This window comes from Dromaius novaehollandiae, chromosome 8 (genome assembly GCF_036370855.1).
Source record: "Dromaius novaehollandiae isolate bDroNov1 chromosome 8, bDroNov1.hap1, whole genome shotgun sequence".
Taxonomy (NCBI): Eukaryota; Metazoa; Chordata; class Aves; order Casuariiformes; family Dromaiidae; genus Dromaius; species Dromaius novaehollandiae.
In genome coordinates, this window is record NC_088105.1 from 37,643,595 (window position 1) to 37,659,233 (window position 15,639).

Genomic DNA, 15,639 nt, shown 5'->3' on the forward strand with positions numbered 1-15,639 from the left:
TCTCCTTTCTCCTTTTAATATTAAACCCCCCACAGAGGACTTAAATTAGACTAACTTAATTAGGGCATTTAAACATGGGTGTCTCCTTCAGCAACAGTAAATAAAAATGGCAGGCTTTGCAGACACAGATGGCCAGACTGTGTGTGCGTGCTCCCCTCCTTCCCACATTTGCAAACTTGACTGTGAAGGTCTAACACTGATCGTGGGGGCTGAAGTCAATGTAACCAGCCTGCATGCTGCTTCTGCAAAGCCACCGATGCAATGAAAAGACATGGTTAAAAAGCTTTTCTCCAGACCAAGCGTCACAGAAAGAATTCACTTCTTAGAAGATAGCCAGAGTTATCCAGAATTACTCCAGGTAACACCGCTGCTTCAGGGACTGACTTTCCGAGTGACCTGCTAGGGACCGGGGCTGCCCATGATTCCCATGTGTTTGCAGGCACACACCTCTGACATGGGACCTGAAAAATCCCACCTGCAAATGGCACCTGAATCCCAGGCTGAAGTAAAAGAGAGCTTTCTCTGACACAGTCTCCCAGCTCAGGCAGATGGGGCAGGCAGTGCTACGGACGGTAGACCTGTGCGGGCTCAGGTTCAGCATGGCTTCAAGCAGGGGTCGTGGTCCGCATCCTCCCACGCAGAGTCAGTGGCTCTCCCGTTTCTTCATCCACGACAGCCATTTACTCCTCGTCCATCCCACCCTGGTTTTGTTAATATTTTCCATTCACTTGGTACCAGTCAGATGACTGCCTGTACTGTGAAGCATCAGCTATAATGCTTTGAATCCTTCTACAGCAGTAAGATGAGTTGTTTGAAAGCCTTCATAAAATTGTAAGCAGCTAGTTTAGACATTTTGATGGGAAGAGTAGGGTTTATTGTGACGTGACTGACAGTCTCAGTGAAGGGTATTTACAGTCTGACTCTTATTACTAAAAACACCATGACAGGTAGAACTTGATGTGTATGTACGGTGGGAAATTATGACAAAAAGAGCTCGTTAAACATTTCGCTTTTTAATTTCACATACAGAACTACAATTTCTAAGCGGAGCGTGTACCACTTAACACAAGCTCTTTGGGAGAAGCCTGTTTTCTTTGTCTAGCCTGATGCCTAGCCCCAGTGAACGGAGAATATGAGGATGTGCCTGTGAAAGGAGTACAGAGGAAATGGGAATGAGTGCAGGAGGTGTGAGCTGGTGATACAGAGGAAGGGAAAGATACTGGGAGGAAACTAGATACTGTGAGAGGCGTATGTTTGGAGCTGGGATGCATGCCCCAAAGAGGGGATCTGCAGCAGAGCAGTGTCTGCTGCAAAGGGACACAGCAAGGAACAGGGAAATATCAAACTGTATTGGGTAAGCAACCCGTTCATCACAACGTCAGAGGAAGCGCCTGACCACCAGCCACGCACCCAGAACGGAGTTCAGCGGAAACGTTCAAGTTGTGAGATTGGAGGCTTTTTCTTTTATGTCTCATTGCCACCATCTTCACATCACCCAAAGTCCATGACCAGGAGGAGTCACACTGGGAAGTCCCTAGACAGATTCTGGTAAATGGCCTTACACGATTGCACAGCACTGTGCTAGCACCCTGGCTGTCTTGATACGTATGCAATGCTAATCACTCGCTGACACTGCTATGAATGTGCTTCATAACCTTCAACCAAATGGGACCCAGAAACATAGAGAAAGCAACATTTGCCAAAACAGTCCTGGTTTCTTAGGAAGCTACATGTTAAGAAAAAAAAAATATAAAATATATTGTATATACATATTCATTTTTATGTGCACACACACATATGTGAATTACACTTCCCAGTTCGTGACCTTTGAAAAACAGATTCTGGCTTTTAATTTTTACACTTCAGTAGAACTCATCTCACCCAAGCCTTACTATCTAAAAGTTAAGTGATCATTCCAGCAAGTTATTTATACTCCTTCTGCAGCCACAAGAAAATAGCATCGGGATGTACATTCATGTCAACCCGACAGGGACAGATCAGATGGGAGGAAATTCCTTGCAAAGCTGCTATTCCCCTCTGTTCACTACAGAGCATCAAAAGCAGAAGGCACCTAGATGACTAGCTTAGTATATCTCATTTTTATGTGCTGAGACCAGAGATAACTTGCCTGAGAACACACCAGAGGAAAACAATCCCAAGACAGAAAATCAATCTCTATCTAGGGAACGTGGACAGTGCAGTTTGAGCTCAAGCAAAACTCGCTGTGTTTTTATTAACTGTTGTGTTTTTAGTCAGGAGAGGGAATTCTTGTTGCCTAAAACCCATTAGAGGCTACAGAAAATTTCTCTCTTCTCTCACCCATTACAAAATTAATGAAAGCAAGATCTCCTTATAGGGAAAGTGTCCTTATATGTTTAAGCCAGGTAGATGAGCTAGATTATTTGCCCCCACACTGAATTTTAGGTTTATGTAATAAGAACAGCTCTAAATTGAAAATGAAAAAACTACCGCAAGCATCTCAATGACAGTCTTACAAGTGGAAGGGTAAACAATAAATCGGATGGTCAGTGGAATATGACATGGCTAATATTAAGAGCCACTGCTGCTTTCCTTTTTTGTACTACACACTAATACTAAAAGGTGAAACAATCTTAGCTACATACCTCTCCCTCTTTTTTTTTCCCCCTTTATAAATTGAAGTACATACCTTTTGGCGATAAAGGTCTAATAATTTTAAACTTAACTGTGAAATAGCAAAAAATTAATTCTGCAACTGGCTTCATATAAGTGACAGATTAAGTATATTTGATGAGCCCAGACTAGGTTCAGTATGCCTTATCTCAGACTCCTGCTCCGTAACGTGACAGTCTAACCCCAAAGCGTCTGCAGAAACAACAGGGAGTATACTGTGTACACGGTCATACTGCAAAGGCCTGAATTACAGACCTAGAGTAAATTTGAAACTTCACCAGGGGAACAGTAAAAAAGTTGCAAGAAATGTAGAGAGGACCCTGAACTATGTGAAAAATGAGTGAAGAATCTACAGCTACTCCTTGTCCTCAAATACCTTAATTAGTTACGCAACATGAGTTATCTTATGAGACTTTCCTAGTCAACAAGATGATGTCTCCTTCCTCCCAGTGGATTATCATGAAATATGTATGGCGAGTTCTGTTTGCTTGTGCAAGCCACGATTCAGACCCCCAGCCAGTCCCCCCTGCATTGATCTTTTTTAGTCAGTGCCTCTGTGCTCAGCCCAAGCTATGCAATTCTCCACATCCTTATGTGAAAGTGTTTCTCTCTCTCTCGTACAGATGCTTTTCCCATGCTTACAGCAGACTAAGATTCCTGACCTTTTCCTTTGTTCTTCTCCCATTCTCCTACAAATTCTCAGAAATACTAGTTTCTCATGTAAACACAAATGAACAATTTCTCAAAGTACTGTTACATTTATAGCACACAATTGTACTAAACAGTACAACCCTCCCTTCAGCAAATGTACCACCCTGTTGCTAAGGCATCCATCATCCTGTTTCTTCTCCTCTCTGCACGTGTTCCCATTCCTTATACATTCTGTGGATAAATGTTTCACCACTTCAGAATATTAATACACAGAAAGGGAATGGTGCTATTTGGATGTAGCAGCATATTACTCCTACTTTATAACACATTCAGCTGTCCATGTGAGGCATAAAACAGAAAGAATTAAGTTTTTATTGGTCTTACTGGCCCTTAGCCTGTTGTATACTTACCGCACTACAGAATATATAACAGCAGCAGGAGGAAATCTGCCCGTGCTGATTACAGATCATAACAGCCAGAAAAGCACTGTAATATGTACAGCAAAGATTCTGCCACTTCACAAATTTGTTGAGTGAAGTCTTTTTATTCACTTAAGCTCAGAGTAGTTCCTTTTGGAGTTTCCCACAGCTGTTTAAACCAATGGCAATTACAGGTATCTCTGTTCTAACATTAAGCTACCCTAGAAGTTGATTTTATTGGGAAAATAATTGCTTTTCCATGGTATATATTAGGTGGGATTTTGACACAACTTTTTTCTTTCAAATGACAGAAGAGTAATTCTAATGCCAATTCTTAATGTTTTATCAGATTTGATTTGAGGCTCCTTATGAAATCTTTACCCATCCGGACACTGTATTCACTAGAAAGTCTTCTGAAAGATGCAGACATTACAGCTGCAGGAAATCGCCAGAGAGGACACAGAAGCATTCTGACATACCTGTTCCTAATGCTACTCTTCTCTTCACCTCCACTCTATTCAGCCCTCACCTTCACTGCTGTCCTACTTAAACCAAGCTGTAAGGAGCACAATATGCAAAGTACAGTTTTGACAGAGCACACAGGGCGAGAAAACGCAGCCCACAATGAGTCAGTGTGCTCTGTGCGACTCCAGCAATGACAGCGGGCTGATAAGCCTTGTACCGCTTCGGGAACGGAGGAACTCTTCTAACCCAGGCAGCAAAGGCGTTTTTAGCAAAGCATTAGCAGGCAGCAGGTTGACTGTTGGCTCTTAACCACAGATACCACATTTATAAGTGGTGAGTTTTACAAGAATGAATCAAAAAAGACAGGAGGAGATTTAGGTAATGAATGAGACTGAATTCAGCGAAGTTACTCTGGTTACTGCCTACTCTGAGCTAGCCTTGCAGTTACAGATCATTGACAAATTAGACATCAGAAGAAACACATCAAATGTTATAGAAAATTACAAAAGTCAAAGAAGCTAAGAGACATACCTTCTTTACTGCATATAAACAGTGAAGATACTTACACTTACAGGTTGACTTTTTGGCACATCATAAACACCTTCCTTCTTTTGGCTGGTAGGAACCTGCAACAGCAAACGAAAACTACTGTCATTATCCAAGCAGGCTGATGAAAAACTCAAATGCGCAACCAATATTTAACTATAGGATAATCATTTAATACTAATGAAATCAAGAATGGCCCCATTTTCATTCAAGGAGTAACCTTAAATGGAGACGTTACCTAAGGAGCAAAATATATATCATTTTTTTAAATCTCAAAATTCAGTACTGCTTCAGAAATTAGATTTTCACTCTTAGTTAAGTTTGGTTGCATGAAGTTCAGGTGCATTTGGATCTCCTTCCTACTTAACTGTTTCCTGTGGGGTTTTTTTTACTATTATTATTATTATTATTTTTATTTCACTTGGGGGTTAGAAGATGCCTGTGATCAGGTCAACATGTCACCTTTCTTTGTAACAGAGATCCATAGTCAAGCTACCAATTTAAGGGAAGGAGATGTTTGGCCTATGGCATCAGCCATAGGCATTATGGCATTTCTTCTTTCCAACTCATTGAATAATGTAAGTTAACTAAAAGTCGTAACACGTATCCCTGCAGTGATGGGGCCCTGTGCCTGCTCTAATGTTTGGTTATGATTCTGCATTTCTTACTAATTAAGGAATTACCAGCCTGCCAGAGTCTGAGGTGGCATATGCACTCACAAAGCTGATGAATAAGGGATAATACACTTAACTAAACTTTGGGTGGGAGTCTTTAGTTGAGTCAACAGTCACAAATTATGCCTTAGACATTTACATCCTACTCACGTAAATTTAGTTACTTTAAAATACAACTGAGAAGGGAAATGGGCTTAGCTTGTCTAAGGACTGCTGCTCTACAGATTTATAATTTGTGATTGTATCTCTTTTCCTTCCTAAAAATACTAAACATCTATTGTACATGGCACTAGAAAAAAAAGCAGTAAAAAACCACACGCTCTAAATAGACCTGCATGTTCTAAGTAAATCAGTGCTACTTCTCCACTGAACCAGGACAGTCAGCATAAGGAGGTCACGTCAGACATTAATGAAACCTCACAATTTAATAAAAGAAATAATACTGCAGATATGATAAAATGATGATTACCCTCTCGTTTCCTAAGAAAATAAATATCTTAGAGTTCTGAGATCAGAGGAGGTCAATTTTAGGGGAAGCTGAAGGAATGTTACTGATTCATTGAGATGTGGCATCACTTCTTATTTTGTGTAATCCATCAAGAACAATCTCTAAAGTTTCAAACATTCTCAGGCCCATATCTGAATGTCAAAGTCTTCAAGGGAAACTGGTGCATCTCTATTAACTTAGTGCACACTGAAGTTCTTCAAAAGCACTCAAGGCGCATAAGTGCAAAACACAGAAGCAGAAGGAGCCTAGTTACTGTAGATGCTTTTAAAAGATTTATACTCCTAACGCAGGAATGATTTGCTCAAAGTGTTTGCCATTGTTCTCCCAAAGTGCTGTCCTCTTCCACTAAAAACCACCCATCACACTGCACGCGTGGATCTGGATCCGCTAAGAGTGGAACAATTCAATTTAACTGAAACAAAAATCTCCCTCTTTGCAGACTGCTAAGTGACAGTGCACGAGCAGAACTCTATAGAATGCTCTATTTAACAAGTCATTCGAAAGTTTATTCTTCCTTGAAAAGAAACAAATGCTATGAGACAAACTACTTCCAAAACTACCACTGATAGGGTTTGCTGGTTCCTCCCCCCCTCCCTTTTCTCCCTGGAAAATTTCCCCATCCGTCATCCTCCTCTTCCTCCTTCCAGCTTTTCCCAGAAGTCATCCACTTCGCACATTCCTACCTACAGCCTCGTGTGGGATGATCACTTCCCTGCACTATCCACTTCTAGTTTTTTTACTCCAGCTTATAATTACATTAGAGAAGAGCAGATAACGACTTCCAACATCATCACAAAGAACATTTTCCAAAAGGCATTTTCCCTACCAACTTGTTACCTCCTGTCCTCCTTCCGTCCTTACTTGCCATATATCACCACATTTCACTGCATCTTTACTTAGACCAGGGGTCTGCAAGTTTGGGTTTTTTTTTTTTTTTATTTTTGATTAGCAAAATCAGCAAAGGGGTACCAGCACTACTGACGCTGACAGCTCTGGCTCTGTGATGGGCTGGGTACCATTTTGAAGCAACTTGTGTCTTACTAGCAACACAACTGCTACGGTATGGAAACCCCTAGCTTAGTCAGCTCCTTACAGTACAGAACCTGCCTCTCCAAAGGGACCAGTGCTGCCACGGACGTGATATAAAAACACGTAACAATCTCCTCTCCATCTCACTACCATAAAAAACAACAGGAGAGCAAAGAGGTTACTAAAATATCTGATACTAGGTGAGAGGAGTGGGACATGCTTGGTGATCTAATCATTGCATAACTGATGCATTTAGAGCAACTCATGTAGACAGACAATATTAAAAGAGCAGACACACACAGACAGACTTTGGAGTAAATATATCAAAGAAAGGTGAAAGATGAGGAAAGAATGCTTAAAAGGAAGTTGTGACCTCTACTGTATTAAACAGAAATAGCCACATTTCGCATTTATCTTTCATCTTAAATTACTCATTGGACAGGAACCTTTTGCCCCAAGGGAGAACTTTTTGTGTACCAGCTCTTGGCAGGAAACCAGAGCAGCCCCAGAAGAAAGATTTAGCCAGGTTGAAGGGAGGAAGCACTATGTTACTGATGAGACATGTGTTTCCCATTACTGGTATCAAACAAGCAACAAAAGAGAGAACTTTTCCTAACTTCACTTTTAACAGTAGCCTGGATGGTTCCAAGTTAATCGCAATCCTTTAAGAAACATTTTTTCCAGTGATGTAAATATAAGATCTGAGCTGTGGGAAGCCAGATTTGTAGCAAGGTGAGAAATCATAAAGTACATGGAAACTGAGAAGCTAGTGGCCCTAGGCAAATCTACCATAGTGATCTTCAATATCTGCCAATTGCAATAGATAATGAAATAAGACTCGTAGCTACCTAATCTCAGCAGTTGCTGTATTCAAGGTGTCGCTTGTAGTAAATACAGGAAGGACAGCACTACACTGCATATACTGAAGTTATTGTATATATTTATCACAGGTATTTTCTGTTCACCACTTTAGGAGAAAACACTTCATCACACCCAGATACTGTCAAATGAAGCCTTGAGCAATTCTCTGGTGACTTACAGAACACTAACAGCAGTACCTCGAGATGAGTAAAGACCTCGCTAACTGTTTATCATCTTCTATTTCCATTTTAAGAAAAAGCAAATCTCCACAGAGATCCTGCTGTTCTTGAGGCCATTCCTCAGAGCAGAGTTCCTATTCCTTCCTTGTTCTCAGCGACTCATCAGATGGCATCTGCCAGGGTTTGATCCAAGAGCTCCACGCACAGGGAACGACCGCCCCATTCTGCCTGCTTGTACAGAGACTTCTCTAAAACTTCCCTAAAAGCCTCGCCCTTTGATGAACAACAATTAGAAATATTATGTCTGAATGTATTTGTCGTGGGAATTTTGTTCCTAGCATAAAATTCACAGCCAGAGCAGTCATTTCTTTAAGCAACTGCTTTCTCGAAAATAGTCAGGCTTTCAACACTATGTGGTAGAACATTCTCAGCCTTAGGTTAGAAAAATACCCTCAACCTTGACATCTCGGTCTAAGATACACACAAAGATGCATATTTTATTGTGTGTGGCAGAGCTGCCAGGAAATCAACACAAAGAGCTTAAATGAATGTGATCTTATTGACCCTGTGGTGGTGCCTATATGATAGGTTTTTTCTAATTTTCAATTTATATTTTCCTCTTCCACTTAACTTTCCTCCCCTAGTCTACAGCTTTTCTACCCTTGCATTTTTTCCTATTCTCTTCCTATCTCTTCTCATTACTTAAAAAAAAAAAACTCTTCCTTTTTTTATTATATCTTGCACCTGCCTACCTTAAAAAAGCTTTTCCTGTTAGCAAATCAACCTCTAGTACATCTAGATGAAATGCCTAATCACTTCTTGAATCCCCTTTCCCCTCCATACTAAATGATTTCCTCAAATCATACTTTTCTTACAGCATACAGAGATTTCTGTCTATCTCCAGATTTGCCTCTAGTATGCGATATAAAATGAATTACATTACATTTTAATAAACCCTGTACCGATCCCTTGAGGATAAACTGAATGACAAAACATTATTTTATTTTGCTTTCAATGAGATTTTTTGTCAGTATGAGGAATGCAGGCTTGGGCTATAACATAATACATACACTCTGAAAATATTTTCCCAGTGTAGGGAATATCCACTGAGAGCTCTTAAGTTTTGCTCAGCATTATTCTCCTTCGTTAGGCAGAAGGAAGAGCAGTACCATCAAAATGTCCTTTTAAGAGATGCTTCGATGGTCTGCCTCCCATGATGAGCACCCCCAGTTTATAGAAATCCCTGAGACTTCAGTATGTTTCTTAAAAAGCTGTAAAAAGTTTTGAAAATTAAGAGATCCCACTATTTACCCCCCCACACCTTATATAGTGTAGTCAGAAGTTTAAGACCTTGCATAAATTGGCAAAGATAAAGTCAATAAATTTCATGGAAGCTGAAAAGACAAACAAATTAATAGAGATATCACAACTGAGGTTGGGTAGATTATTCACGTAATGTCATAAGAGTGAAATGTCAGACATTCTTGTGATGAATGAAAACTAATAAACATGAATTATATATGAAACGTATTGTACTAAATGCCCGCATTTGTTGCAATGAAAACACAGAAGTAGCGATTTTATACCTGATAAATGTTTTCTTCTGTTTCAGGCTCACGGATTGGCTCGTGTCCAGCCTCAAACACAATGTACTATTACACCAGCAGCCAAAGAGGAAAAGTCAGAGATGAAACAGAAGGGAAAAAAGGCGATTTGGAATTCCACATAAAAACACAGGCAGGCATTAAAGAAACAAGTTCAAAGTACAGGTTGGCACCAGGACAACCAGTTTTGTTGGAAGCGCAGAGTAAGGTTGTTTCATATTTCATAAAACAGCAATGAATAGACCTAAATCTCCTCTAATGATCATTAGAGCAACTTCCTAATTCTTTCTCACTAGGGATTCCGCCTGCAGCCCAATTTTAATTTAGCTGAAGTCAATATGAATTTTGCCTCTTTTACATAATGGCAATTATTTCCACATATATTTATTATCTATGAATAAAAAAATTAAATCCAAACTAGGAGAAAAGGCTGGTGCTTACGTAAAAGGTCACAAGGAAAAAAGGCTGTCACTTCATTTTCCGTTTTTAGGCGTTTGCTTTACTGTGAAGAGCACACAACATAAAGCTCTTGACTGACACTACAGAAGGTGAAAATAATTTAGGGCATCCTAATTTTTATCATCTTGCTTCATGCATCTTAGACAGCGCTCAATATTCACTAATGGTTAAATTGGTTTCTCTCAGCGCGTCATACCTCTAACTCATACCTCTAAATGGAAGAACACAAAATCACTAGCATAAAAAAAAAGTGAACTATAACATGTTTTGTTTCAGCAAGAAAACTCGAAAATGAAATTACATCATCTTCACACTCAGTGGGATATTGGACATGAATATATTGGCATATTTCTGATAATCATCTTTGCTCAGGGCCATTTTCCTTGGATGAAATAAGACTCAAATTTCAGCTCCATTGTGAAATTGTAACCCAGCTGCTAACAAATGAAGGAGTGCGGTATAACATCAATTCCCTTTCGTTCTGTAACTTAAATTCTGGCCCCACAGAGCCAACAACAAAATATCAGTTCATTACTATTGGAACAAGATGTCACCTTCTTTGTTCTTGAAGTAATTCCCTTTGCTGCTAGATTTTGTATTCAAAAATGATGACAAATCTCAGTGGGAAGCAAACTCTGGACTCACAAACCACATTTTAGGAAAGATTTAATCTGTATTTGTATACAGAAATATTCTGCTATTACTTTGAGCTTAACCTCTAAAACTGCCACTTTCTGTTAAAACCTAACAGGTTTCTCACAAGATCTATCTCAGCAAATCTCACAATATCTTGGCACAAGTTTTGACTGTCTGAAGATAACATGTATCTAGTCATTTCTGAAACTCCACGGCCATACAGCTTCAGAAATTACCTGGTATACAGGATCTTCTACATCTTCTTCCAAAATTGTCTACAGCAAAGTAAGAGGACAGGCAGTAAAAGCAAAGAACATAAACAGTAGAGATAAAAGAACTGTATTCAGAAATTAAAGGACAGCAAAGAAATAAGCTAAATGTGCAGCTAAGTATATAGTTTTTTTTTCTTTAGGATACAGATAAAGTCCCATTATTGTACAAAGTAACTTTATTCAAGTTTCAAAGTTCAACAATTGCACCTTGAGTTGATTCAAATACACACATTCAGAAATATATTGAATCTTCCCCAAAACTATTAGACACTTAAAAACCTGACTTACAACACTAACTTCCATTAAAGTTTTCATCCTAAATTAGAAGGAACACTATGTGAGAAATGAACAGATCATTTCAAGTTGCTAAGCATGTTCATCACATCCCATGTCACAGCTTTCAGCACTGTTTAATCCTACTTTTGAGCCCATGACAGCTGTTAGGTTCACATTCGTCCGTCATTCGACCACACTGCTGTTAATGAACGCTGAGGATGCTCAGTGCAGCGGAGTAGCTTTGGGGGATACTCCAAACCATACTTTTCTTGGCAGTAATCTAAGCTTATGCATGTACCTGGTATACCGCTTGTTCACACTGTTTGTCCTTTTGTGCCTTTTTTTCCATTTCTTCCCTTTGTTTCAGTTCATAGATGAGCTGAAACAGGTCTCGCAAGTCCAGGATTACAGGTTCAGCCTATAGAAGCAAAAACAGTAAAGAAGGTAACTATACTCATCTTCTTCCATCCTGTCGATATAGCAGTTATTGTTATCACCTCAGAGGGAAAGAACTTCATACTGAATTAGTTTCTACCTTGTTTATATTGCTTCATCCTGATAATTATGAGTTTATAAGGTATTGCTTTTATTTATTAGTGGTTTCTAATACAATGAAATTAGGGTAGACTTCACACAAAGTAGCTATTTGGTTTCTATCATTTTCTGTTTAAATGAGTATAGGAATATAACCAAACTTATCTGTATTCGGCCAATGAATCTAGTTTAATTAGAAAGGAAAATAATTATTAATTAGGAAGAATACATGAGGAAAAATTGAGAATGTGAAACATATTTCTTTTTTTCCCCAAGCTGGTTTCATTAATTTGCTATTTAAGTACTTCTAAGCAGATACTTGTGAGAAGTCTAGCGCACTCATGAGCAATGCGAGAACGGCCTCTTGAACGGCTTCTTGTAAACACAGCTTCTCAACTGCGTTACACTGTAGAAAACTGCAATGCTCTGATACTTACTGCCTGCGCTGTTTTTATTGCCACAAATCTATGATTTCCCTCCTTTCCACATACATATCCAAACGCTCGGTGGTCTGTGATATCCTTTGCGATGTATGAAATTTCATGAACTGCATGATGGTGCTGTAGTAGCTATTAAAAAAAAAAAAAAAACACAGTAAGAAATATCCATCAAAATGTTCCATTTAAGCTGTATAATTTCCCTTTTGTCCTTGTTTTACCTGCAACTCAATACACGCGTGTAATTAAATAAATGAAAATTATCCCATGTCAAAATCAATTGACATTTGAACCTTTTAAGCTTTGTGTCTTCTCAAAATTTGGCCAAACTTGACTTGCTTTAACAATCTGACTAAAAGCTTCAATTGAGTATCGCTACCTCTTGTTGAACTATAATTCAATAAAAATATGATGTTATCCAGTTACTACCTATTTGCAGCATATCTAGGTGTATAAAACAACAGGCAGCAGCTACCTGTAGGTTCATACAGGGCGACTGTGAAGCCAGACTGCCTTGCAGTGCCTGCAGGACTCGAGGTCTAAGATCCAAACTCTCTACGGACCTGCACAAGAACGCTTTGTCTCTACAGCATTCATCATTGGCCAGCAAGTGGTATTTCATATAAACCAGTAACAGAAACCCAAAAACTTAGTTTTCCCTGAAAATTCATGGAAATATGATTATCCAGCTTAAATCAATGTTAAACACAGATGTTCACATTTTATTTAAAATCCCCCTTTGGTTAACAGTAAAAAAATAAATAAATAAATAAAATAAAATAAACCACCACCACCACCCTTTGTTTAAAATGTGAGAGTAAAACTTGGTCCTCCTGGTCTCCAGAACCAGAGCATGAACCTGAGATTCCTATAAATGTGTCTTGGCCAGAAAGCCATACAGAGTGCCAGCATGCACCTTGCTTTGACCTAATTAGTATTTAATCAATAACGTAATATTTAAGTATTTCTACTTAGAATAAAGTCCTTGAAAGGTTTATATAAAGCAGTCTATTAGTCTGAATTTCTCCTTCCTGAAATATTGGCCTGCTCTTTCTAAGCTAGTGATAATGTTATTTTTGAGAGCATGCAAAGCTTCACAAAGAATTCTTTTGAGGTCCAGATTCCTGCTGTTTTTGAGAAAAGCACATTTTGAAAATCAGCATGGTATCTAGGCAATCTCTAAACAACCAGTTATTTTTAGCGTTTAAAAACATTTTAAAATTCAAAACCAGAGAGGTTATGTGCATGTGTGTGTGTAAAAGCGAAAAAGCCGAGTGCGTGCGGGGCAAATGACAAGTGACAAGACTTCTGCAGAACATGGACTGAAATTTAAAAGGAAAGGCAACATGCAAGAGACAGACGACTACATATAAAATAAAAAACTGGACATTTTTCATTTTCATTTCTCAGTAAATGACTCAACTTCCCAAGATCAAGATTGCTTACTCCTAGGAAAATGGGAGTGTTGCCATTGACTTCAGGCTCATCGTGGCTAAGCTGAAGGTGTGCTTCAGCCTTTCCCAACATGTTAACTGTTTAAAATTAATGATGGGATCTTACTTAGCTAATATATGGATATTGATTTATTAGGGTTTTTTTTTGCAAGCCAGTTGCACACTATCTGTAACAACGAAATGAAATGTTCCCCTCTCTCTATTCTGCATATGACAGGAAACGTTTTCTCCGGCTCCTATTAAATCAAAGTTCTTGGACAGTGCTTTATTGATTGCAAGACAGCGTTTTGCACCAAAATTAAACTGTGATCAGACTCCTTCCTTGTGGAATTAAATTTGAAGATCACTCTACCATAGAAAAATATCACCTACAGTGTAAAACAGCAGATGGAGACATCCCAATTTATTTGGGAACCCTTATTAACTGCTCTAAAACTCATTACATTTTTAATGGTTATGATGCCCAATATACTTTACTTAATTTGTACATATATTGATACAGTTTGTAAAGGGGACTGCAGCACTATCCTTTTACATATTTTACTGTATGGAGGGTTTAGCAATATTTTTTTTATTTGGAGGAGGGATACCGAATTGAAAAACGCACATGAAATGTAATGTTTCATACACATCTGTACTGAAATGTAGATGCACAGGCTCCTTTGATCCTGTGCTTTCACAGGCCTGATTCATCTAACCTGTCCTTTTTACGTTTTCCAGTAATTTATTCTAAACATCATTTAATGAGTGCCCGATTCTTCTGTCATCATAAATCAGAAATCACTCCTGTTGCAGTCAGGAGAGATTTACCAGTGTAAAACGCAAGATCAGAACTGCATCATTTTTCAAATTTATTTATTTTAAAGGATGCAGCCTGCCTAATTCCCAGCATAGCCATTCACCGCAGTGAATGCACGCTGGAGTTAAGGAGGACCAAAGGGATAGCATGGTGAGAAACACAGCCTTGCCTCGTCTCACCCAGCGTCCAACAGCGACTCAGAATTGAGTCAATCTATAAATACATGGTCTTTTCATGTTTTGATTAAATTTGCCTCTGGTGCATTCGCATAGATTAATCTGTCCCGTAAAATGTGACCAACCAACAGAAATGTCGTCTTTATCCAATCAGTCTGATAACTGCTCGCATGTCACCGCTCGCCCTCTCCGTGGGCTGCTCAACAGTCCCAAAAGGAAAGGAAACAACAGCCAGATCAAATTGCTTCTAGTGCAACTGCTGGTCACTGCTCAGCAGTTCATATTCACAGGCTCATCCGCCTCTTTCTCCCCAGCCTCTTTTTTTTTTCCCCATCTTCAAGGCTTTACCATGACTTAATCCTACCTCTAGCGGATCAGGAGCATATAAAATCAGTATTTCACAACCCAGGGATGTTTACGACACTCCCATTTTATTAGATATGCACACGCTGATGGATTTCTTCACATACTACTTGATGTTTTTACAGTATCTTTGCCGAGCGCTTCTATGAGCCATTTACCAATTCCTAAGTGAAGGATCAAATTGTTTGGAGGGCTGCAGTATGACAGAACAAATTACAGAGAAGACTTAATTTGTATTATGGTTCAATACAGTCAATTAAATATTGCACAGATTAGAAAATAATTTGTTTTAACATTTAAGCTCCAGTTAAAAAAAAAAACTCACCATCCACAGTCTCCATATTATTTTAGGTCTCCTGTGACTTTAGTTGAACATATAGAAGATTTTGAAGCGTGCCCTCCTGCGCTGCCTCTCTGCAGCCCCCCGGGACAGCCAGCACCCAAGCCGCTCTCCTCCCTCCGTCCCTGCCCGGGAGCTTTCGCCAGGCTCCCTCGTTTGCTCTCGTTCCCCTCCTGCTCCTCTTCTTCCCCCAGGTCGCTCCCTGTGCATCACGGGGAATTGATTTAGCTCCCTCTGAGATCCGTAGCATTTCTAATTTCCCTCTGGCTGCTTGGCACCTATCATAAATTTTTTCACCCCTTTCA

At 39.3% G+C, this 15,639-nt stretch overlaps 1 protein-coding gene across 4 annotated transcripts in view; it reads right to left on the reverse strand.

Annotated features, from left to right (window-relative positions):
- Positions 1–15,639, reverse strand: part of DAB1 (DAB adaptor protein 1) — a 169,152-nt gene that overhangs the window by 29,722 nt on the left and 123,791 nt on the right. For 2 of the 4 annotated variants that reach the window (XM_026105178.2, XM_064516260.1), the window contains 5 exons: positions 12,203–12,334; positions 11,530–11,649; positions 10,920–10,958; positions 9,571–9,636; positions 4,754–4,813 (listed from right to left, as the gene is read on the reverse strand). In XM_026105178.2, the coding sequence (XP_025960963.1) occupies positions 4,754–4,813; positions 9,571–9,636; positions 10,920–10,958; positions 11,530–11,649; positions 12,203–12,334 (417 nt within the window). The remainder of the gene's footprint in view (positions 1–4,753; positions 4,814–9,570; positions 9,637–10,919; positions 10,959–11,529; positions 11,650–12,202; positions 12,335–15,639) is intronic. The other 2 variants (XM_026105204.2, XM_026105194.2) reach the window with 1 other exon arrangement.